At 33.5% G+C, this 27524-nt stretch overlaps 1 protein-coding gene and 1 pseudogene across 1 annotated transcript; one reads left to right on the plus strand and one right to left on the minus strand.

Annotated features, from left to right (window-relative positions):
* Positions 1–942: 942 nt before the first annotated feature.
* LOC129894022 (uncharacterized) lies at positions 943–2641 on the minus strand (annotated as a pseudogene).
* Positions 2642–17639: 14998 nt separating this feature from the next.
* On the plus strand, positions 17640–20121 carry LOC129895161 (dof zinc finger protein DOF5.6-like). The gene is made up of 2 exons (XM_055970824.1): positions 17640–17850; positions 18844–20121. The coding sequence occupies exons 1-2, from the start codon at positions 17800–17802 to the stop codon at positions 19771–19773; spliced, it is 981 nt and encodes a 326-aa protein (XP_055826799.1). The 5' UTR covers positions 17640–17799; the 3' UTR covers positions 19774–20121.
* The last annotated feature ends 7403 nt before the right edge of the window (positions 20122–27524 follow it).

Raw genomic sequence — 27524 nt, forward strand, 5'->3', positions numbered from 1 at the left:
AACAACCCACAGGAAATAAATTTCACATATATGTATCAGAACGTATGTATCAACTATAGAACTGATGTATCAGTATTTAATTAGCACAGGTTGTACCTAATTGATGTATCAAAAAACTGCAGGAAATAAACTTCACACATATGTATCACAATTGATGTATCAATTACAGATCTGATGTATCAAAATTGATGTATCAGTCTTTAATTAGCACAGTTTATACATAACTGATGTATCAAAAATCTGCAAGAAATAACTTCACACATATGTATCACAACTGATATATCAATTACAGAACTGATATATCAGTATATAATTAGCACAGGTTATACCTAACTAATGTATCAAATAACTATGTATCAAGTACTTATCTACTTAAAAATAATTATCGTGTACCTTCATTCTCGAACACTTGATCGTGTTTGATACTAGGATATTTTTGAATTTCCTACCCAAAGTATGTTTTGTATAAGATGCTATTTCCCTATTTTTGCAGTTTCAAGCACCAAATAACATTCTCGTTTGCTCCAAAAAGTCAATCATAAACAGCTCTCATACTTCAACAAGACATCCATTGATACATTCTGCGATGTTAGAAGTTATCATTCTACCCCTGTTGACAGTGGCATGAACCCTTGACCACTTTTCGTATTCTGCATTTTTTAAATATTGTGCCAACCGGTGATCAATTCTTTCAACTTTGGCCATTAATTTATCGACTTCATCTTTTCGGTATGCCTTGGCCATCGAATAGAAGAGGTCACTTAGTACAGCTTTGCTCCTTCTGTATTTAGTACACACATTTTTCTATATATGTCATATGTATGCAAAATGAGGGACATTGGGAAATACCATTCTTACACTCTTGATTATGCTTTCGTTTTTATCTGATACAACACATATATTGTCCCTCTCACCAAATGCATTTTTGAACTTCTGAAAAAATCACATCCATGATGCATTATTTTCTATATCAACAACATCATACGCCAACGACAATATGCAACCTAAAAAATCAATAATAACGATATAATAGTTATTAGAATTCATCAGATTCACAATAAACGGTACAAATGAGATGATACACTGTTATTCAATAAGCAACAGTATCAAAAAATAATACCTGCCCCATCAAGTGTGCTAGCTGATACAAACGTCCCTTTATAAGGTCCATAAAGATGTGCATCGTCAACAACAACTACTAGTCGACAAAACTGAAACCCCCTCATCAAGGGCCTTAATGCTATGAATAGATACATGAACTCATCAGTTGGCGACTTGTGCATACTTATGTATGAATTTGGATATACAGTTTTTAGCATATATATGTATACAAGCAGTTATTTATATCCATCAGCAGGTTTTTTCCTTAACATCTCCAAAGCATGCTCTTTTGAACGCCATGCCTGTTGATAGGTAATATCAATTCCATACGCTGATTTAATATCCTCTCGTATATCATTAGGGGTGAGAATTCTCTTATGATTAACCAATTTAGGTGCTATGAATGCACTAACAAAAGCCTTTGTAGCATGAACTTTGTTGAAAATCCTATCTCTCAGTGCACATGAATGTTCACTATTGAAATATCTAACTTTGAATATATCGGATTTTTTTCAACATGAAGCTTTCATTCTCCAACAACAGTCGTCTGAACACCATACTAACACATAACTGCATTTTTATAAAAGAAAAAAATAACATGTATCATACCAACATTTTTTCATATGTAATATCACCAAACAAAGGGACATTCTGATAGGAAATGTGTCAACACATGTACTTGATACATGCTTCTTAGTATGTATCATGAACAAAAATCAAACATGCATCAGATACACAGATTCATATGAATCTGATACATACTGACAACAATATTTTTTAAAAGTATATCTACAATCATTTTTAACTGAGTTACAGAAATAGAGTTTTGATGTATCATGACAAGAAAAAATATTTTTTTTAAAACATGTATCAGATACACACATTCATATGTATCTGATACATACTGTTTGATAATATCCAAAACCAAAATTTCCAAATGCAGGCTATGCGCATACCTTTTACTGTCGGATCTTTTAACCTTAAAATTAAATTCATTATTAATTTTGTATTTGGCCATTACGTCAACTAGAGTTGCTTTGTCCTTATAGAATTGATTCTCCTTCACTTTCGCACCATTTGTATCAGTGATGTAGTTCGTCAAATCCAATTCTGGTATATAATAATTTGCAGCATTACCAGATTCTTCTAAACCAAAAATTTGAGACTCATTCGCGTTTGATTCGGCACAAACGATTGCTCCAGATGTACTGTCGAATGATTTTATCTCACATTTCTTTTTATCAGAGCTTGATATGCATGGGGGATAATTTACGAATCCAGGCTCTTTCTTCTTCAACTATATGTAAAGATTAACATCCATATCATTACGAATATATATTGGAGACGAGTTACCTTCAACGATGTATCAAATTTTAATATTTTTCATTGATTCATCTACATTCAATTCAGCAGCGATTGCTGCTTTTAGATTTGAGTAAGATACATTATCACCGACAATGATTCCATCACTTTTGTATTGTTCATAACTAATATCGTATTGCCAAAGTCCAGAATGTCTCAGTAGTATCGGGATATTCATATCGATTAATTGACGAAAATTGAAGTTTGGTTTGAATTGATGCTCTGTTTTTTTTCTTAGAGACGATGCTCTATTTTTTGGTTTGAAACTTCATGTACATAACTGTTGCCTTTTTAACGAATTAATCTCATTAATTAGATCAGTAATTGATTTAAAGAGCCAATCATACCTTATCTCAATCTACTATCCATAACTACCTGATGTTCATTAACTATTCTACAACTAAAGTTGATGTATCAGATACATAACTTATGTATTAGCAAAACTGAAAAAAAGTCAAAATTGATTTTTGTTTGAATTGATACTCTGTTTTTTACATTGGAGATGATGCTCTGTTTTTTGGCTTGAATCTTCATATACATAACTTTTGCTTTTTTAACCAATTAATCCCATTAATTAGATCAGTAATTCATTTAAAGAACCAATCATGCCTTATCTCAATCTACTGTCCATAAATAACTGTTGTGCATTAACTATTTTATAGCTAAAGTTGATGTATCAGATACATAACTTATGTATCAGCAAAACTGAAAAAAAAATTGAAATCGACTTTGGTTTGAATTGATGCTCTGTTTTTTGGCTTGAATCTTCATGTACACAACCGTTGTTTTTTTAACCAATTAATCCCATTAATTAGATCAGTAATTGATTTAAAGAACCAATCATACCTTATATTAAGATACTATCCATAAATAGATGATCTGCATTAACTATTCTACAACTAAAGTTAATGTATCAGATACATAACTAATGTATCAGCAAATTGAAAAAAAAGAGAAATCGGGTAATTTTGGTACGATGAGAGATGTATAGTAATTAGACTTTTCCATTATGGGATTTAGGTAATGTTTACTAGATTTATTGTAATTGAATTCCATTAAAATAAGAAAGAAATCAAGGGTGTCACAACGTAACTTAAAGCCATTGTGTATCATTGACCTAACGAAAGAGCAAAATAATTAAATTTTCTTTCATCAAGTTCAAAGTCACTTTATTCTTTTAAATTTTATCGAAATCAATTCATTGTATTTGTAATTTGCAATGACTCTTTATATTTGTATCTTCATCATGTATATATATTTTACAATTTCATGTATTTGTTGGTGTCCAATGTATATGTATCCAATACCATTTTCATTTAATGTATAATAATTAATTTTATCTAACATTTTTAGTGCTAATTTGATGTATTCAGTATCAATTTCATGTAATGTATCAAATAAGCTAGTATTCAATATATATATATATATATATATATATATATATATATATATATATATGCGCATAAATACATACTTAGAAAAGTAAATAAGATACATAAATCTACTTTACCCCAAATCTCCAACACATCCAATTCTAGCAAATCAAGCCAAAAAATAGAGGGTGAAAAAGGAGCATTATAGATCTACCTAAATTTCTATGTAAGAATTAAGTAAAAGGAGACAACAAAACTTTTATTTAGTTCTCTGCACACATTTTTTTATTCTGAAAAAGATAAATATGTTGGCATCATTGTGTTTTCACGATGGATTTTTCTTTGTTCATGAATGTTAGTTTCAGTTTATGCCAATTACATAATATAACTCAAGACCAACTCGAAATAAAAAAGAAGAAAATTAGGATTTAACCTCGATAATGGAGTCTCTAATAGTCGACGAAGACGGAAGAACGTGGGAGAGAGAAAATGAGGTAAAATTTGAGATGTTGAGCACGATCAGAAAGAATGGATGCGATTTGGAGGGGAAAGTTAGATGGTTAAATACAAATGTGAGAGATTTTAGAATTAATGGACACGTATTCAACTTGTCATTCCCTAGGAAATTGTTAAGTGCAATGCTATTATATAATTATTTTAAAGCAGGAGAAATGATCTTATTAGACATACATACGTAGAAGGGGAGCCTCGGAGTAACTGGTAAAGTTATTGCCATGTGATCAGGAGGTCACGAGTTCAAGTCTTGAAAACAGCTTCTGGCAGAAATGCAAGGCAAGGCTGCGTACAATAAATCCTTGTGGTCGGCCCCTTCCCCGAATCCTACGCATAGCGAGAGCTTTAGTGTACCGGTTTGCCCCTTTAGACATACATCTATACCATATATACTAATTCTGCCTATGCTTGTAAATAATTACGTATCTTACCATTAATTTATAGTTTTCTATCATGTATTGAAGAAGATACACCTAGATTCATGTATTTTTTGCTACCAGATACACTAAGAAATAGAGAGAGAGGCGAGCAAGATGGTGAGGGAGACGAACAAGATAGTCATGTATTCAGATACATACGAATCACACTAGATACATCCTATATATGCATGTATCTGGATGTATATAATGTAATTCACATGTATCTAGTATACAATATACATAAGAGAGTGGCGAGCGAGATGAGAATGAGGCGAGAAAGATTTGTCTATGTATCTCAAATACATGCGAATTCATTTAGATACAATGTATCTAAAGCAAGTTACACCTAATTTTGACTCATCTATCCCGAGTTACATTATTTAGACGTAACAAAATGTGGTAAAATTCGTAATGTTGCAAACTAGAGTATATCTAAGTAATTAGCTCCTAAACTAATAATTTTTTTTGTAAGTTACCCTTTAAAGTATTATATGGTGTAATAGAGTTCGGATATTTGTCTAATTACATAATTTTTCCATATAATTATCTAGCTATCACTGTTTGAAATGGGCCTAGCTCATATGTCATATCTGATCCATTCTAAACATATGGACGGGTTATGACTTGTGAAGGAATTAACGGTCTCCTAATTCATCAGTAAGATGAGATAATGAGGTTATGTTACTAAACTATATATATAGTTTTTTGGTGTCAATTTATGTGGCATAATTTGAAATTTGAGATTCAAACTTTCAAATTTAGATCCTAAATTCAAAAATAAAAGCCTTAAGCTTTTTAAAATTAAATTTATATTTGAAAACTAGGTAAAAAAATAATATAAATCATAATAAATAACAAATTAAAATATTTAAAAAACATATAAAAAATTTTGATAAAAAAACTTGCAATTAGATCCAAAGTTCCAACTAGGAGTGTACATGGACCGGGTTGGTTCAGATTTTTTACAAACCAAACCAAACTATTTGTGTCGGGCTATTAAATCTATAAACCAAACCAAATCAATAAAAGTCGGGTTTTTCGATATCAATTATTCTCGGGTTTTTCTGGTTTTTCTGTTTTTTCATAGTATCTAATAAAAAGCACAGAGCAGTGCTTCTTAAAAAGAGTTCTAGTACAAAATATCAACATATAAGATGGAGGCAGAACACTGTTTGGAGTTTTAACTTTATAATATAACTTTATAAGATGAGCTTTTTTATATATTATTTAGATGAGCTTCTCTTGTCCAAATCTAAATGTAAGAAAGAAAACAAAAATTATGAAAAAATTTTAAAAAATATTTATAAATTATATTTTAATAAATATTTTTATGTATAACATAATTTAAAAGTGTATATCTATAATCGGGTCGGTTTGGGTTCGATTTGCCTTTTTTAGTTAAAACCAAACCAACCATATAATGATCGATTTTTTTTTTCCAAACACCAAACCAAGTCAAACCAAACCACTAGTCGGTTTTTTTTTCAATTTGATTCGATTTGTCGGTTTAGTTTGGTTTATCGATTTGCCCTGTACAGTCCTAGTTCCAACGATACCACATACATTAAAACGAAAGGAATTATAGGTTAACAGAGAAATATAGCTATGAAAAATGAAGATTCTCTTATAGCCTAAGCTCATATCATTTCAAGTATAAAAATACAATTTTATATTAGGACTCAAATCTCAGGTTTAAAAGAAGATCGATCATGCTTTGAGGTATGGACTAGATTTAACAATAATAACATATCAAGTGTAATTTTATGAATAGAGTTTAGGGAGGATAAGATGTAAGCTAATTTTATCTTTATCTTTGTGGATAGAGCAAAACTATTTCCGATAGGTCCCCAATTTAAAAAGTGAAGTTATTCTAAAATGGATTGCAAGAACAAAATGAAATTAAATGACAACAAAATATCAAAAAGTATATATATAAAGTAAAATGGAGCAACATATAGTTAAAAAAATTGAAGAAAAATAAGCTACGCGATTACTAAATACTACTACTAATAAAGATAAGAAGATATTAGGCTAGCGCCCTGCCTCACCTAATTGACAACTACACTCAACTATTTATTAACTTTCTGCTCTAATTCTTGACCTCCATATATATGTTTCTATTTAGGACATGTCTTCAATAAGTCGAAAGATCGGAGTGCCATATACATCATGTCCAATATAATCAGCTCCATGGTAATTTTTTTTGGCCTGCTCTACCTCTTCTACTCATGCTACAATTAACCTCTCACACATCCTCACTGGCGCGTTTACACACTTCCTTTTCCTTTTTCCAAACTATTTAGCCTCGTTTTTCTATCTTGTGAGTCATGGATGTCATTCCATCTTGCTCCATATAACTTCGTTGTTTCTGATCATATCTCTCTTATAATGTTCATACATTTATCTTATCATCTGATAAATTAATATCTTGAATATGAGCGTTATTGGCTTCTTCACACTTTGGCTCATATAATAATATAATTGGTCTATAACCACCACGCTGTAAACATAAACTAGATTTAGCTTGTATAAGAAAGGTGTTTGACGTAATTCCTTCTCAATTTCAAGAAGTTTCAACGACTCCTATATTCGATAACCCAAACACTCTTTTCGTCCAAACCCAAGTCCATGTTTGGTCCGCCGTATAATTTGTTCTGTCTATTCCTTTCATTATCTTTACTTCACATACTTTTAAAGTATACAAGGAAAAGAGCTAAAAATATTCATGTAACTATTAAATGCCCTCCATTTGAATTTAATCTTCTTATCGTTAGTGAACCGACATAGCTCGAAAATTATCCCTTAACTAAACAAATTCCCTTTATTTGAATTGAATTCCAAATATACCTCTACCGTTAGTGGATTGACTCAAATTTGCTCAACATTACTCACTCAGTATCGAGTATATGAACAGTAATAAATAATTATAAAAGGGAATTAATTGGGTAGGCAAAGAACGTGGTCCAATCGAAAACTGTCCCTATTCTTTTTTAGATTCGCATGAGCCACACTGCACGATCACAAGTTCAAAGCTAAAAAGACAAGCATGATGTAATGATGAGTGCATACATATATATTTAATGGTCCTTAGTCATAATAATAATTGCCATGCACATATCTAAGTCATGCCAACCTTGCAGTCCAATATTATTCTCTTATCTTTTTTCAATTTACATGCAACGAGACAATCTTGCATGGGAAGAAAGGCAAGATGAAATCATTTCATTTTAAAGTTTTGGCAGATCGACTTTTGGGCAGTGGGCACGGTTATTCAAAACGAATCAAACGCTAGCTAAAATCAAAGCTAAGTGCATAATGACTACGTACGTACTACTATATACAAATTGTAGGCCAGCAGCGCCCTTCAATATCGATCAAGAATATTTTACAGCTTCCCTATCAAGATTGTCCAGAATTTCCAAACAGCTTAACTTTGAAATCTAAGAAATTATTACTGTAGGTGGAAGCGGGAGATTAAAGAAACTGAGATTCAACTAAAAGTTTACATGTTTTTCCCGTCTAAACCTTTGTCGTAAAGGAAGGAATGAGAAGCAAGCGCGCATAATTGAACCATGCTATATATAAAACAAGTATACCCCAAATTCAAACGAAAAGATGCGTTTACAGAGTTACATCTTAACTAATAAACACTTCCGGCAGCATATTAAGGAATATTTTAAAGCGTGAAACCATTTTATTTAAATGCTTATATATTTGATATATATAATATTTTCTTCGTTTTAATTTGTTTGCCTGGTTTGACATGACAACAGAATTTAAGAAAGTAAGGATGACTTTTAAATCTTGTGGTTTTTAAACTAAAAATATGTAGAATGTACCCAAATGACCCCCTTTAATCATTTGGTCTTCATTAAACATGTCATATGAAAAAATGGAATTAAAGAGCTGCCAAAAAAAAAAATATTCTTTTTAAAACAAACTAAATAGAATAGTAAGACAAACAAATTGAATTGAAAGGAGTAACACATACTTTTGCTTACTTCTTCAAATCTCAACAACCTCTTTTACGTGTATGCTTAGCCCGCCAACATACGATGATGATAAAATTTGAACTCATAACCTCTTTCTGAAGTATCATGTTAAGGATCAACAAATTTTATGGGGCAATTTATTTTGACACCGTCATCTAATTTGTATTCGTTTTTTAAAAATAATGCACATATATACCCACTTCATAGGCTTGATAAAATCAATTTTAGACAAATTATATGAAGTACATATGAGTGAAGTTTGGCACATATTCAAAAAAAATGACTAGTTACATGACAACGCCATAATCATCCTTGCGCTAATCCCTAAATTAGAATGTGATAAACTGGCTATCATATAAAATATTAAACTATTCGAGAGATGACATTTTGTTTATTTAATAATAATGTTTAACGTACCCTTGAGCCCGATAACCATGATTTGTGGTACTTAATAAATTTTACAGTCCATTAGTTAGTAACTTTAGTATATAATACTTTTGTAGATCAAAGAGGAAATTATTCTGCCCCATTTAGTTGCCTTTTTTCCTTCTATCAAATGAAGTATCTTTTTCCTTTTGTTTACATTAATTAATATTTTGGTATAAATTGATGACTAGACAACTAGCAGCTAGAAGTACTCCTGTTCCTACGTAAAAACCCCATTTTAATTATGTAAAATGCTCCACAATCCCGTCATGTTCGTTATTTGTTTCTTCTTGCTCTAGCTTTCACGTTGGAGGAATTGAGACGGGGGGGGGGGGGGGGGAAGTAGAAAAGGAAAGATCGTTAACTAACTTAATGATTGAATCTGAATTCAGAAAATAAAATGGTACTGCATGCGTACTATAATCAGTATAACTCCTGAAATGAAAATGAATGCCTTATGATTATAAAGTATTTACTCCGTCTCAAGTTATATATCTATATCATGTTTTTTCATTTACATTGTCTCTTAAGAAAATATTAATTAGAATTTTTTTTTGAATTATTTTATTCTTATTTATGTCTTAAAATATAATCTTTCTACATTAAGTATTACTCTATACCGAGGTGCTTGTATTAATCCAAAATAAATGTCATTTAAAAAAATCAAGGTATATATAATTAGTTGTCTGTTTCCATCTTTACTTTTAGGTATAAATATGGAGAAATATTAATATAGTTCAAAAGATAGAAGTATGAAATGGAGAGGAGTGATAAATGAGAATATAGTCAAATTACCCCTAGTTAAATAAAACATGATAAGTAAAATGGATCGAAAAAACACTAAGGATAAATGGAAAAAAAATACTCTCTCCGTTTCATATTAGATGATGATAAACTCCATTGATGGAGCTTTGTAAAAATCAGAAACTGAGGAAAGAAAGGAAGAAGAGAAAGTAGTTAGATCATCTTCATTCATCCAATACATGTGTACTTATAGAGTGCATGTGGAAGTTACTCTTCCAACTAACTCTAACTAATTTCTAACAAACTTAGTTAGCTTTACTAACCATAATAGCTTGCCTAACTAACTCCCTAGTTAACACTCCCCCTCAAGCTCATGGTTTAAACAAATCCATGACACCCAAGCCACTTAGGATTAGTTGATGTTGTACTTTTCCAAGACTCTTTGTGAGTAGATCAGCTAGCTGATCTTTAGTATGAGTGAATTCAGTTTTCAGAATTCCTTGACAGATTTTTTTCCTTACAAAATGACAATCTATGTCTATGTGTTTAGTCCTCTCATGGAAGAGAGGATTTGCTGCAATTTGTATTGCTGACTTGCTATCACACACCATTCTGACTGGTAGCTCAACTTGAACACCAAGCTCTCTGAACAGGCCAATTAGTCAAGTGATCTCAGCTGCACAGTTTGCCATGCTCCTGAATTTAGACTTTGCTGAACTTCTGGAGACTGTCTCTTATTTCTTAGACTTTCAAGAGATCATAGCTCCACCAAATTTGATCAAGTATCCAGTGACAGACCTCTTAGTTTCTAGACATGCTCCCAGTCTGAGTCACAGTAGGCAAGGAGCTGACCTGTAGCTTCTGATGGCATGAAGAGTCCAAGACCTGGAGCTTCCTTAATGTATCTTACCACCTTGAGTGCTTCTTCCATGTGTGTCTTCTTAGGATAATGCATATAGTGGCTCAACAGCTGAACTAAGAAGGCAAGATCAGGTTTGGTCATTGTAAGATAGAGAAGTCTTCCTACTAACATTTGATATCTGCTAGGATCTTTCAACACAGGATCTTCATATTCCCTTTTAGGAGAGACACATTCATCATACTTTATAGATGTGAGTTTCAGATTCTATTCAAGTGGTGTACCTGCAGGCTTAGCTCCCCCTAGGCCAGTCTCAGCTATTAACTCCAATGCATATTTCCTTTGAGACAAATGTGTACCTTGACTAGATCTAGCAACCTCAATTCCTAGAAAAAATTTAAGTGACCTTAGATCCTTCATCTTGAATTGTTTCTGTAGGTCTTTTTTTGTGTAGTCTATAAGTGTTTGCTTGTTTCCAGTGATTAAGAGATCATCTACATAAACTAGTAAAATAACCATGTCACCTTAGACTTGTCTAGTGAACATTGAGTAATCATAGTGGCTCTGAATGAATCCTAACTGTACCAAGACTTCTGTTAATTTTAGATTTCATTGCCTAGGAGCTTGTTTGAGGCCATAGAGTGACTTGTGGAGTTTGCAGACTTTACCATGCCGCCTGTCTTGTAAAACCAATAGGAATCATCATGTATACCTCTTACAAGAGATCACCATTAAAGAAGGCATTGTGAACATCCATTTGATAAATGCATCAGCCTTTAGAAGCAACAAAAGCAACAATGGATCGACCAGTAACCATCTTGATAACAGGGCTAAATGTCTCATTGTAGTCCAGGCCTTCTTGTTGGCTGTACCCTTTGGCTACTATCCTTGCCTTAAATCTTTCTACCTCACCTGAAGTCTTGTACTTCACCTTATATACCTACTTGTAGCCAATAGGTTTCTTGCCGGGGGCAAGTCCACCACACTCCAAGTATGATTATCTTGCAAGGCAATAATTTCTAGTTCCATATCCTAAACCCATTGAGGATCAAGTGATACTTCAAAATATAAAGTAGGTTCAGTTATGACTGAGTAGGCAGCTAGAGCATTAACATATGAGGGGGACAAATAAGCATAGAACAGATGATCAGAAATGGAAAATGAAGAGAAAGTGTTGTGATGTGCAGTGAAAAAATCCTGAAGTCAAAAAATAGTCTTAGTTTGTCTAGAAGACTTTCTAGGAGGAAGCACATCTGGCTGATGGGTAATAGGAAGGTCTGCAGAGGGAGAATAAGATTCTGGACAGGGGATATATGGAGAAGAAGTAGTGGGAGGAGATGATTATGATACTACATGAGAAGGAGAATGTGGCACAAGCGAAGAATCAACAGCTTGTGTAGAAAGAGTAAGAATAGGAAAAATAGGATTAGAAGAGATTTGCAAGTCTTTGAATGGAAAAACATCCTCTTTGAACACTACATTTTTATTGACAAACAAAGATTTGAAATGCAAATCATATAAGAGATAGTCCTTTTGTGATAGAGAGTACCCCAGCATGACTGCAAGAATGACTCTAGGAGAAAACTAGTCTAAGACCTTTGGACATGCAACATAGCATAAACACCCAAAAGTTCTTATCTGTGAGAGAGAAGGAGGTGATGAATATAACATTTCAAAGGGAGATTTATAATGAAGAAGTTTGGAAGGAAGTCTATTAATGAGATAGACAACAATGGTGGCACATTCACCCCAGAATTTCAAAGGAATACTAGCTTGAAATCTGATAGCTTTAGCCATATCTAGGATAGTTCTATGTTTTCTTTCAGCAACACCATTTTGCTGAGGTGTAAAGACACATGTACTCTAATGAAGAATACCAAGAGTAGACAATAGAGACTGAAAGTCATGATTAAGAAACTCACTTTTATTGTTAGTGCTGAAGGTTTTAACAGTAGTAGAGAAGAGATTGTGAATTTGTGAAAAATAACTTTCTCAGCACCACTATAGTATCAGCTTTAGCTGTGATAAGAAATAACCAAGTAAATCTAGAGAAATCATCTACTATAGTAATAAAGTACTTCATTCTAGAATGAGTTGGTACTCTATTAGGACCCCATATATCACAATAAACTAGTTCAAACACAGATTTAGAAGCATGACAGCTAATAGGAAAAGACAGCTTAGTTTGTTTAACTAAGGGGTAGACAATGCAAGGTAAATGCACAGTGGTATGTACAATTTCAAGACTAGTAAATCTTTTTATTATATCTATGGGGGCATGGCTTAATCTTCTATGCCATAAGGAGATAGAGACTCAGATTGACTTGATGGAGAAGAAGAGCTATTGATTGAATGTGATGAATGAGGAGAAACTGGAACTGAGTTGGTGAGATCTTTCTTGAGAATGTAGAGACCTTGATCTTCTCTACCAATCCCCCTAACTAGTCCATTGGAGAGATCTGCAGTAACTGAGTGCTCTCCTAAATTTTTACTTTCTTTTGCCAATATTTGCATGATCTTCTGATACTGATCTTGTGTGAAGAAGGCTGCTGGAGTTGGAGGATTCAGAGTGGTAGTAGCATTGCCAGCAGGTTGAGAGGTTTCAACTTGATTGGCATAGGAGCTGGTGGTTCCACCTTTCTTCTTTGATCTCCAGCTAATAGGATAGCCTTTAACTTTGAAGCATTGCTCCTTAGTGTGTCCCAGTATCCACACACTTCACACACAACAACAATCTTCTGAGGCTTCTGTGGTTGTGGCTTGTATTGAGAGTCATAATATCCTCTATTTGGATGACCATCACCACCTCCTTGTTAATGTCCAAAATTACCATTCCCATGAGTATAAGTTTTCTGACTCAATAGAGTTGTACTTTCAATAGATCTATGAAGAGAAACATCTAAACTTGTATGAATAAGATTTCTCTGACTTTCATGATCTATGATGAGTGAAAATGCTTTGTTTAGATTAGGAGTGTGAGTTTGTAGCAAAATTTGGCCTTTAGCAATTGAGTAGGATTCATTCAATCCTATTAAAAATTGAAGTAGTCTTTGATACTTACAATGTTCTTTGAATTTTCTAGACTCATCATAGGAGCACCCTGGACAAGGCATGATGGAGTTGAACTCATTCCATAGACTCTTAAGTGTAGTATAGTAATATGTTACTGACAAAGTTCCCTGGCTAGGACTGTGAATCTCCTTATGAAGGTGAAACATATGTGCACCATTGATCTTGTCGAACCTTTCCTTTAGATCACACCATACTTTGTGAGCATCATCACCATACACTATACTGCTAAGCAAACCTGGCCTCACAACATTCATAATCCAGGACAAAACAACAATATTGCACTTCTCCCAAATATCAAAATACTCAGGGCCAAATTTAGATTTAAGAAATCTACCATTAACAAAGCATAGTTTACTCTTTTCTAGTAGTCTAATGCGCATGGATCTACTCCAGATTGCATAGTTTTCTGATCTAGTGAGTTGCAAAGAGATTAAGGAATTACCTGGAGTGTCATTAGGTTGAAGATACAACGGATGATTGTGATTTATAATTGGAGCACTGAAATTTATTTTTCCAGTAGTAGTATTTGTTGTGTTCGAGTTTAGGTTTCCAGTTTCCATTGATCCACTTCAAACTCTGTTGTAATTGCCATTATTTCACAGCTTCGAGACTTGATTTTCTACTTAGATGCTTACTCGTGATTCAACTACATCTTAGCTTCGAATCTTAGCACTTTAGTACACTACACTGTAGTGCACAGTGATGCTTTTGGTTTGAGAATTACCACAGCTCTGATACCATGATAAATTCCATTGATGGAGCTTTGTAAAAAAACAGACACTGAGGAAAGAAAGGAAGAAGAGAAAGTAGTTAGATCATCTTCATTCATCCATACATGTGTATATCATGTGTACTTATGGAGTGCATGTGAAAGTTGCTCTTCCAACTAACTCTAACTAATTTCTAACAAACTTCTAAACAAATTAGTTAGCTTAACTAACCATGATAGCTTGCCTAACTAACTCGCTAGTTAACAGATGAACACTTTCTATTTTATATGATGATTAAGAAATCATTAATAGATTGATTACCTTTACTAATTTTTCTTTTGTTCATATCAATGCAATATACATAAAATATAGAAATAACTAGTATTGAAAATTGTTCACATTTAAAAGGTCATATTTATTGTAGGGGTAAAATGGGAAAATTTAATTAATTCTATTTTGATTTAGTAAATGATCAAGTAATATGAGACAAACATTTTTAGTAAGATGCTCATCGAATATGAGATGGCGGAAATAATAAATTTGTCTTGAACTTTTAGAATGATAAATAATTTGAGACGAAAGGACTATATTTTCATATTTTTCTCGCGGTACGATTTTGAATTTTGAATCAATCTAATGATTGATCTTGTTAATAGAAGATCATTGTAGTTACGAAAAAATGTCAGGTGTTCTGTCTAATTTTTTACACAGCCATTTTTTCTTTTTAATTAACTTTATGATAGGAGTAATTTTCATTGTACTTTGAACATTGTTAAGTATTCGAGGCGTGTCTCTAACGTTATCTAAAGATGACTAGTTTATCCTTTTTAAGATTTAACTTTGGTCCTCTCTTCTTAGGCATTAGGATTTTCTTTTACTTTTTTTCATTCCACAACTTTCAAAGAGAAGTTTTCTTTTTGGAAGTTTGATTCAGTAAAGTGAAGGAACCCTTCTTAGAATTTGACCGTATTTTTTTCTATATATATTTTTCATTTTCCTTTTAGTACAAAGTTATTATGAATTTTGGCCCGGGAAAAGAGGGAGAAAGGTTAAATTTGAGAAAATTATATTTTTCAAAATGTGGGAAAAGGATGATTATTCTATCTTTTTGTGTTTTATTTTGCAGAAGAAGAAAGCTACATTAAAAATCAAGTATTTCTCTTCTTCCTTTGGTAAATGATTAATTGAAAAAATAAAAATTAAGGCTTTACAAACTTTTTAAAGTTTTATGTCTTTTTTACATTGAATTTAAAAATGTCATTTTCTTTTATAAAAATTATAAAATAGCAAGATATCTTATTTCCTCAAATTTAAATGCCTTTCAACAATTCAAAAAATACGGTGTCTCTGAATAATTCTTCAAACCAATAAGAACATTTGGCAATCACTTATAACACTATATTGTTCGAATTACATAAAACTAATTAATGAAAAATCGGATAAATATGTATTCATTGAATATGCTAGCTATTCAACATATGCAGTATAATTTCATAAAATAAAATTTAAAAAATATAAAATATACGCAATATTTACCTCTATATTTGTGATATGGAAATGGACATCTATATATGTAAAAGTAATAAAATCACTTCCCTTGAAATTAACTAAGCGGTATATGAATTAATCTAGATCTAGACGACAACAACCACTCTTTGAATTTCATTTTGCCTTTCAAATGGTATAGAACTACTCACATCTAAATTAAATAATAAAGATAGTAGACATATACAATTTCCCCCTTCTTTTTTAATCCGATTAAATTTGAATCCTACACTATATAACTCATTTTAAAATAACGCTTCTAACAAAAAAAATTCATACCCAAATTTCAAATTCAAAACCTCTAATTAATGATTACACAATTTTTCTTCTTATTATGGTATGTGACAATGCAGATATAGTTGAAGGCGCTCTTGTCTCACGTTCGGATAGTTTACGATATGCCCAACTCCCTCCTGAATGTGTTAACAAACATATATAGGTAACATGATATTTTTAGCAAACCACGTGGTCAATAGAAGAGTGGACACGTCATCATAATCGAATTTATACCTTGCTTGTAAGAAGAGTAGGATCGGGTCCATAAGTGTCACCCCACATTCAAATCGGGTCCACAAATGGAGTGCTCTTTCGGTTTATCCGCTCATTTTGCTAAGTGGGCCCAAAAAAGGTCTTTATCGAGGACCCAAATATTCTCCCCCGCTAAGTAGTTGTCACGTCAGACATAGACTCATCTGACGTAGAAAATCGTATCAGAATCAACGGCTCGCATTCCCGCAACTGAATGTGGACAAAATCTCAGCCGTTCAACAACAATTCTCTCATGTAACCAGTCAACCTCAGCTACTCGGATCGTTGCTGAGTATTATTTTTTTTTGGAATGACTTATTAAAGCTAATTACTACTCTTCGTTTTTCCTGTCAGAATATATTACTATCTAACTAATGATAAAATAAAATTTTAAAATTAAGTAATTTTTAAACATAAAAAAAGTATGATACATAGCTAAAAAAAAAGTCACAGATGAGTTTTGTAAAGAGAATTATTGGTTACTCCTAAACAATTTTACCTAACAAGGAAAAGGTACTCTTTTCACAGTGACTCCTCATAACATTTGTGTAAAACTTAATTACGTAAACTTTCTCAATATACGATAATCTTATTAAAAAAGATAAAATGACATAATAATATAAAAAATATTAGTATGAAAAATATACAACAACAAGAATATATATAATCTCACGAGATCTAAAGAGTGTAAAATGTATGCAGAGTTTATATTTTATCATGTGAAAAATTAAAAAAACTATTTTTGCAATACACTTTCTTTTAGCTTAGTATACTAAAAATGTATATAACTTAAACTCATAACATAAACTATATTGGTAAAAGTGGTACTATTGTCACCGACGATACACAGCAGGATGAAGTTTAGAAACTTAGTTACTAGAAATTAATTAGGAGCAAATGAGGTGCAAGTTGTAAACCCCACACCAGGCCCCACGGGCTTCCTTTTTCTTCCTTCTTATTCACAATCTCAGCACCATTTTCCATTAACCTGCATACATACTTCTCTTTCTCACTATCGATCTCTCTGGATCTATCAGTTACCAATTAAAGTCTATGAATATTTAAACGAGTCGCAGCAAGCTAAGGAAAAACTGAGCAAATATTATTATTATATTGTTGTGTTGCATTTAGAAGAATTTACACAGATTGTATACAATGGGGATTAATTCTCTACAAGTTTGCCTGGATTCATCTGACTGGTTACAGGTCTGTGAATTTTATTCAATTCCATTGCACATACAGTATATTTTCTTAAAGTTCATTATATATGCATGTGAAAGTTCAATGGCCTTAATTGTTTAGTAACCTCAATCTATACGTTAATTGTGCCTTTTTCAAGTGGAAAAAGAATGTGAAACGCCGTATTCACACTGGTCTAGTCTCTTGACGGTCTTAATTTAACAAGTCTCACAAAACATCCGAAATCAGTAATAGGAATTACCAGAGGTATATAGAAACTGAAAATGTACATATAAAACGTGTATTATCCTCTTTTTGCCATTCTTTGAAGGGTTAATAGCTACTCCCTTCGTTCTGGAGGAAATGTAGCAGTATTCCTAGTAATACAAATGTTATGACATGTATAAAATTTCTCTACTCTCCGTCAAAAACGTTTCCAACAATTAAATTTCTCAATTTATAACTTTTAAATAATATCTTGTTGCCACACAAATGCTATACTTAGATAAGAATGATACAAAAAACAGGTCATTATTTCTTTAATATTTGTATCCAGTTAAAAATTGTCACCTAAATGAAAATGAAGGGAGCAACCATTATTGTTCTAAACACTAGGTCCTTCCTTGGGAATGCCTCAACTCTAGCAGTAATGAGCTAGTACTTCTATATTTTGGTTTTGAACATATTTCAATTACTTTCTCGGTTTTAATTTATGTGACTTTTTTAGTCTATTTTAAAAATAATATTTTTCTACAATTAAAAATACTTTAACTCTAAAATTTCATTATTACCAAAGTAATTTATAGCCATACAATTAGATTATAAATTTTAATTTTTTATTTTTTTCTTAAAATTTTTGATAAATCAAACTGATGTCACGTAAATTGATACGACAAAAATAGACAGACAAAAGAATATATGTCCTTAAGAGTACCATGGTGCAGTTGATAAGAGTTAACTCTGACATCATGCATGTCCCTACACCGATACAATATGCTTTACTTGTTTAATTTATGTCAGGGCACAATTCACGAGGAGGCAGCAGCAGGGATGGATTCTTCTTCTTCACCATCTGGAGGGGATCACATTAATAATCTGATGACATGTTCAAGGCCAATAATAGTAGATCAAAGAAGACTAAGACCCCCACATGACCATTCCATCAAATGTCCTCGTTGTGAGTCAACTCACACCAAATTCTGTTACTACAACAATTACAGCCTCACTCAACCTAGGTACTTTTGCAAGACATGCCGTAGGTATTGGACTAAAGGTGGCACTTTAAGAAACATCCCTGTTGGTGGTGGCTGCCGTAAAAACAAAAAAGTTTCCTCCAAAAAATCATCTACTAATGAAACTCCTTTAGCTACTACTATTACTACTAATAATATTCCAGAAATGCCCTTTCCTCATCACTTCATGAGTGGTTCTACTAACTTTGGGCATCATGGTAATTTCATGCTTGAAAATCAAGCCCCAATTATTGATTTCATGGAAAGTAAGTACGAGGCTTTAGTGGGGAGTAGTACTAGTGGTACTACTAATTCAAGAAACCAAGATTTATTTCTTGGGAATGGTGACAGTAATAATATTGGAATGATGATGATGAGTGGTAATAGTACTAATGGATTTGGTCATGATAATAATATTATTGCACCAAATTATCCATTTGGAATAACGAGTGCTATGGATAATGGGAACAATTTTGGAATGTTATTGCCATACGAAAATAATCATCATCATCATCATGAGGAAGTACAAAATATTAATGCAGTTGATGTGAAGCCAAATCCCAAGATTTTGTCATTGGAATGGCATGACGACCAATTAGGTGGCAATAAAGAGTCATCATCATCATTTGGGTATTATTCTGGCAGTGGAGGCCTAGGATCTTGGACGGGCTTGATGAATGGTTGTTATGGATCATCAGCAACGAACCCTTTAGTTTGAAAATCAAGTGAATTAATTAATTCAGTTTAATTAGTTAATTACTACTACTTGATTGTGGATTAGGGTTTCATGTTAAATGCCATTTGTTATCATGATGAGTGCAACGAATATTTGTACCTTCTTAATTTGGCCTAAACTCCTCTTTGGTGTGAAGGACTGAAAGGTGCGTTTGCTCTCTGTAGCTTGGATCATCGGACTTTTGGTGTGAACGGGAGATATTGTGAGAGTCCAAATTTTACAGTTTACTACTTGCTTTTAGTAATTATGATCGATTCAAAGTTCTTGGCTTGTAATTTGTTTCAGATATCTACCAATAGATAGTTTAATCCTTTTTTTGTTTTTTTATTATATCCATTTTACTTTATTTGCCTAATTTTAATTTAATATTTAAAAAATACGCAGAATGCTCTTCAATTTAATATTGTTATTTTAAATATGACAGGTGGAAAGTCTTTATTTTTTTTCATCCTTAAACTCCAAAATCCAAATTATATGCTACGTATGTTAAGCTTTTGCTTCTTTTTTCTTTTCCGTATATAAGAAATTAAAGGGTCCCAACTTTGAAAATTGTACAGGGTGATCGGGGCATGGGGGTGGGGGAGTTTGTGATGGCTAAGTTGCTTAGCACACCTTTTTATTAGTTCCTTATTAAAAAAAATAGATATAGGAGCCCATGTCCATACATATTTATTCTATTTATCTCAATTTATGTGATATAATTAAAATTTAAAGGATAAAAGAAATCTTATTATTTGCAGTAAAAAATTCATTTCTATTCACGATCTTATATTTTTACAAAGTTCCACGTATGTGTCCTTTCCATTAGTAGCTGATCTTCTTCAACTAGCTAGGTTGGATACGCAAAGTGCTCCACCTGAGTTAACTTACTTATTTGATGGCCTTTCCAAAAATAGCGCGGGATTACTTCGATCGCCAGGATGGAGTTGATATTAATTGAGGATGAACCAAATGGCCCCTTTCTCTTTTATAAGGGAAGAGCTTATAATTGTGTACAAATAAGTCGGTGAAAGACAAGTACGCAAACACATGAATTGTATCAATCGACTTTCAGCTGTCTAAAAATAGAATGCAGAGAGTTATCTTATAATAAAGGGGTCTACATTTACTAACGTCTCTTTGTTTGGTGAACCAAATTACTATAGTAATAAACTGGTAAAAATAGTCTTCTTATCTAGAGCAACTAATTTCACGAGCCTTTTAAGCATCTAGAATGAGATAAAAGTGGTGTCGTGTGAGTTTAGTTTAGCTCAATTTATCGATATTTTGATTACAATCTTTGAATATCCGTCATAAATTTGTGAGTTAATATCTCTTTAATAGAGGTGTATAAAGAAAATCAATAAATAACATTTAATCGATAATTCAAATTAAATAAATTAAAAAATTGATTGTAGTTCAGAGATGGGACTAGTTCAGTTTGATTGATTTGATATTAAAAAAATAAATTAAATTCAAAGTAGAAAAATTTGCTACAATTAATTTAATTTGATATTTGAAAAATCCAAACCAACTCGACCCATTACACCCCTACTCTTCACAATTATTTCAGCATTGGTAAATTCTATCACAATTCTTGTGGGGAGTTTGTCCACAAACCAATGTGTTCCTTGTAATAGGCCGAGAAGATGATTTGCTCCTTGTAATAGGCCGAGAAGATGTAACAAATCCGAATTCCTCTATATATGAATACGAGAATTGGAACACGATTACAATTTTAAGATCCTAATTGTAATACTCAAACTACTGAGTTACAATGGAAATATTGAAATAACAAGTAACTAAGTATAGATATAAGAATGGAGATGAGAAGTTAGACTCTAGAATTGGGAATGAGAAACACAGAAATGCCTTGGCTCATAATTCTGATGCCCTCTGATAGTAATGCCCTGTTCTATTTAACAACAACTAACGGTACCCTCAAACTGGGTCCCAAATTATCCATTGTCAAGGCCTGGCCCTATTGCTTTTACTTGGCCCAATGTCTATTTGTGTGATATCCTTGTTGGTATCACTATTGGGTTGGGGCTGATTCATAACAATACCCCCGTCCTCAATATGAACCTTGTCCTCAAGGTTCAAGTCAAGAAATCTCGCCAACGAAAGCATTGGTAAGCTAGGTGCAGTTACATCGACTTCTAGATGGACGAAGTTCATTTGACGACAAGCACCTTCAAATCCCTTGACATGAATTAGTTCAACAACAACTTCATAATTTCCATCATACTCAGTCACACTCAAGTTAACATAGTAAGAACATAAGATAGAGGCAAACTAAGTTGTAGTCCATCTCTGGCATTATGGTAGACCTCCACCAAATTTTTAAACATAGTTAAATCAATATACTTTCTATCCTGCAGCCCAGAATTTCCCTTCCATGACACATTGTTATGCCTAGGCATCTGTAAAATATCCTTAAGCCTCTGCCCAGAAAACCATTTGTCTAAATGGACAATTCTAGTTGAACTTCCCACCAAGTAAGCCAATGATGGAAAAGAAATATAGTGAAGATGCTCCCAGTTATCCTTGAAATGTACAGATTTAAGGTTAGACTCAACTTATTCCATGTCATCCAATAGCTTGCAAAATTTTACCTGATTAACCACAGTCGAGAAGTATCTCTCCTCTCGTGGAAGTTCCTCTGTAAATCGCTTAATCACAAATAATATAAATTCCAGACTTGATAGAAAAGGTACATCCTTTAGCACTTTCCCCAAAGACAAGGTTATACATATAAGAAACATTGTCTTGATAAAGAATCTGTAATGTATAAACAGTAACCACTGAAGAAATATTGCCCCAATACCTTCCACCGCCACATAGTCAAAATCATGTAATATCCCAACATCACCATTAATAACAACATAAACAAACCAACGATTTCTTCCAGCAAACAAATTATGGAGAAGTCCATGTAAACAAATCTTGAAGGACCAGTGATAGGAAGACAGGGATATTACTACCTGCTCAACACTATTTCGTCCAAATATTTTCATAGGGCCAGTGATGCCAATTGGGAGCACATGAAAACGAGCATTAAAGTTCTGAAGCCCTATAGTAGAACTAAGCAGTGCAATATAATTCATTCTAATAAGCATTGTGTAGTAAATCTCAGTTTTGCAGTCAAGACTAGTGCTGATATCAGGTCGCAAAACTGCTGTTTGCTTGAAGTTGGCCACCAAAATGTGATGGTTTACATCATAATATTCATCGACGACTAGTGCAGATGCGATTGAAGGACAGGTGAATGCAATGTAGTTATAGATAACAGAGAACCGATTGGACAAGTAGCAATGCATACACCATGGTTGTCCGGGATCCCATACTCTACTCAAAGAGTCTAAATCAGCATTTAAGGAACACTTGCCAGTTAATCCTAACAATAGTAATACCTCTGCATTCTCTATAAAATCTGTAAGAGCCATGAACTCGAAATATATTCCTGGATCCCATACACATATATCCATTGCAACCACATGAATGGTTACAATAAGGAAATTAGCAGCAGGAACCAATGGAAATTGACTCAAAATATGTTGACCATTGAACTTTCTAGTGGATTGTCCATTTTCAGTGTCAGGAAGTATTTTAACAGAATGCGTTAAACTTGTCGAGACTTGAAGATATTAATCTTCGTTACCCACAGGTTTCATGAAAAAATCAACAAGATACAAGTCTTCGAAGGTCTCCAAATCAGCTTCCCATTTAGGAGAGCCACTAGCAAGAGAGTTAACATCTAGATACCTAGTTGACATATCTCGATGTTCATTCGGTCTAAAAACTTCTGGACTATCAAAAGGAACTAAGAGTGATACTCGAGGTTCAATTGACCTTATCTTCCCAAATTTAATATTGTGGGAACTTTCATCGAGCACCTGGATGGTTATTTCAGGTTGCAAACTATCATTCCCGCATATGCATGTGTTGGACACCTTAGCAACTACAAGTGCAAATTGCTATTCATTATGGACACTAGCATTATGACCATGGAAGTTGGGGCTCACTGTTGTATATGACATTTCATCAAACACTGGATCCTTAGTCATGACAGAAGGTTCCTTTACCAAAGCAGCTACTTCAGTTGATTTGGATCTCTCATTTTGAGGAGTTACTATATCGTCAAGAGTCGCAATATCAGTGATACCTCTATTAGTGAAATCGCAAGCATCTACAGTGTGATACTTCTCAGGCAATTTATCAAACACATGGTCCTCTTTCCAGGTATGAGTTTCACGAGCAGAGTGCAATGCAAACGACGTCTGAAAATTACTTGGAGCAGTTGTCCGCTCCACTGGGTATAATTAGATTTGGTGGCTAAAAGGTTGAGTAAATTTCTTCTTGAAATGCGCTCAATTGAAAAACTGCTTGTTGCGAAACAACCAATCGAACCATGTAAGGGCTTCACCATCAAGGTAGAAGGAAGAAAGAGGTAGCCAATACTCTTCGTCGAAGTCAAGGAATGTGAAGTATCGCTCCGCCCGATCTAGCCAGCTATCTGGATTGCCGGTGCCACTGAATCTATCCAATATCACTACTTCCATTAGAGTACAAAAATGAAAGCACCAATGTAAAAAATCCGAATTCCTCAATATATCAATACAAGAATTAGAACACGATTACAACTTTAAGATCCTAATTGTAATATTCAAACAACGAAGTTACAATGAAAATATTGAAATAACAAGGAAGTATAGATATAAGAATGGAACTCTAGAATTGGAAATGAGAAGTACACAAATGCCTTAGCTCATAATTCCGATGTCGTCTTATAGTGATTCCCTGTTCTATTTAACAAAAACCAACGATCCCGTCAGCCTAGGTCCCAAATTATCCATTGTGAAGGCCTGACCCTATTGCTTTTACTTGGCCTAATATCTATTTGTTTGATATCCTTGTTGGTATCACTATTGGGTTAGGGTTGATTCATATCAAAAGAGCATCGAGAATTCTCAGAATTTGAGAGTTTTTGGTGCATGCCTTGGAATGATAGAGAATTCAAAGAATAGAAGTGTTACACCTTGAAAATCTTTACGCTGAGATTCGGACCATTCTTTGTAGGTATATAAGTTTGAACTTGAAGACTTCAAATTGTATATATATGAGATAGGATCAATTCCTAAGTATTAAAGGTGTATTAGATGTGGTTTATGGTCATAAGGGATCTCTAACACTAAGTCAAGTCCAAAGAATTTCTATCGGCTAAGTTTTCCGATGAGTCCGTATAAGGGTCAATTTCAAACGATCATAACTTTTAGAATATTAAGATTTAGGTGTCCCATGACCTATCAAATTAATGGTCTTTGAATCCTCTTTCCAACGCCATCGAGTTTCCCTCATTCCGAGCAAAACGTTATGACCGTTTTACCAAAGTCTATCACTGCAGTGGATCTTGGTGCGGCGCTGCAGTAGTTTAGGGATTGGGGCGGCGCGCCAGCAGAGCGCCCAAAACTAGTTGCAGTAGTTTGGGTGATGGTGCGGCGCGCCACTATGGCGCCTGCATGCCCCTGGACTTGGTTTTTCAGATTTTTCTTTAGAAAAGGGCATTCTGGACCTTTTCCACCTATCGTATATCTAAACCACTACATTAGGGATCACCATTTCCTCCCCCATATCAATTTCTAAGAAGTTTTCTCTCCAAAAACACTCAAGAACGTTGAGAGCAAGAATTGGAGATGAGAAGGAGGGCTATAGTTCAAGTTCTTCAAGTAAGGCCATCAAATCCTTGATTTTTTCTTCAAGTCAGGTATGTAAGGTTCCTCATAACATATGATTGAATTCACCCATGTACCATACATCTTCTATGAGTTGAATGTTCATATAAATTGAGTTTTCTTGATAGATCCCTGTCCTAATGAGTTTTTACATCTACTAACTTGATTTTGTCATATTGATGTTGATGAGTTGAGAGCCTGATAATTGCTTCATCTTTTCATCCCCATGAACCCGAGTTGATCCCTATATTACAATATTCTCTTACTATAGTTGGTCTAAGAGTTGATTGGTATGAGTTGTTATACATATTTCATTATAAACTTAAATATTTTGAGTCTCCTTAATTGTTGATTTGGAGTCTTGACGAGTCATGATTTAGCCCCAAAAGATTGTCTGAATGAATGAAGAAATGATTGGATAGGATTAAATGTTGTTATAAATGCATATCTAAACTACTCTTGAAAAATATGATTGGGTTGATTGAATAGTATAATTGGTCGAGAGGTTTGATTGTTATAGGATTGATGAATTAATAAGGGTCCAAATGAGACTTGTCGAAATGAATAGATTGAACTGATTGGATAGAGTTTTATGAGCATTGAGTCTTGGGAGGAGTAGCGAGCATCGAATTGGGTAAGGGTAAGTAATAATTCGAATCCAATAACTACGTCGCCAAACGTAGGAGAGGATCGAACCATTAAAGTCGGATGATTCCTAAATTACTGTCCTGATATGATAGGACTTGATTGGTTATGGATCCATGATTGTTGATTTGCTCCTACCCTGGCAAGGTATGAACAGACGTGGCAACAACGTCAGTTTGTTGTACTATCACTGGCTCATAAGTGATAGTTATCGGATAAGAGAAACTCCCATATAAGTCTTGATAGTACTCTGAGTCAGATCAGAATGGATTGGATTGAGTTGTATATGATTGGTGTTGTCTAAATCATATTCTTGTTTAAACTAAGTACATCTTGATTTAGTTGTTCCTTCTTCTGAATTGAGATTCTGAGTTGATTTGATCCTACTCTGATGCATGTTTCATTCTGCCATTTTACATACTCGTACATTTCATGTACTGACGCCATTTGACCTGCATTATTTCATGATGCAGAGACAGGTACTAGAGATCATCAACAGACGCACCGTTGAGGATTTATTCGCTTCCAGCTAGTTGGTGAGTCTTTCCTGTTTCCGAAGGATACCACAGTTATCTTTTCAGCTTTGAGTTAGTTTTCCTTTATTTGATTTGTGGTAGCCATGAACCTGTCATTTGCACCTCTTAGATTGTTGATAGAGGCTTCATAGACTAGAGTGTGGATGATGTTGATTTATTTCCTTTTGACTAGTTTCATTCTTATTAGTTGTTGATTGGATATGTGGTTGGCCTTTGACCTTATTTATGAATAGTATTCTTGTGAGTTGAGTCTTCTGCTGATAGAACGTGACTGAATGAAAGTGTGATTGGATCAAGTGGTTCGCTTGGGGACTAGCAATGGTCTTCGAGTGCAGGCCACGTCTAGGGTACCCTCCCGGGGCGTGAAAAGAAGGGCCATAATAATCTACAAAATCTTAATTACTATTTTTCAATTGAAATTTTCTACTGAAAAATGTTTAGTTGCTATTTCTATTTTTTGATTGAATTCAAGAGAAAAAAATGTTCAATGGTTATTCTCAGTATTTCAATGAGAATTAATTTCCCACAATGCTTTTTTTAAGTGAGCTGATTTGCTATAAATGCGATGAAAAAATCATGTTTTATAACACAATCCTATTGATTTGTGGTGGGAAAACCATCTGATCCCATTTAGTAGTACGTCTTTGGATTTTATCCCAGTAGCTATACTTTCTAGGCCCAGTTGTTTGTGAGCATTTGGTCCTAGCCAAACTTTCAAGGCCAGACATTTCTGATGATTTGGGTCATAGCCCAGTATCTATTTTCTTCTGGCCCAATTTTATCTCCTACTAAGAAACACATAAACCCACAAACAAATTGGTAACGACATTCTTCTTCTTCA

This window comes from Solanum dulcamara, chromosome 7 (genome assembly GCF_947179165.1).
Source record: "Solanum dulcamara chromosome 7, daSolDulc1.2, whole genome shotgun sequence".
Lineage (NCBI taxonomy): Eukaryota > Viridiplantae > Streptophyta > Magnoliopsida > Solanales > Solanaceae > Solanum > Solanum dulcamara.

Bases quoted from the DNA above. Each gene is read 5' to 3' on its own strand.
- LOC129895161 (XM_055970824.1), top strand. From the start codon at position 17,800: ATGGGGATTAATTCTCTACAAGTTTGCCTGGATTCATCTGACTGGTTA. The intron at 17,851-18,843 runs GTCTGTGAATTT...AATTTATGTCAG, and splicing joins ATTCATCTGACTGGTTACAG to GGCACAATTCACGAGGAGGC.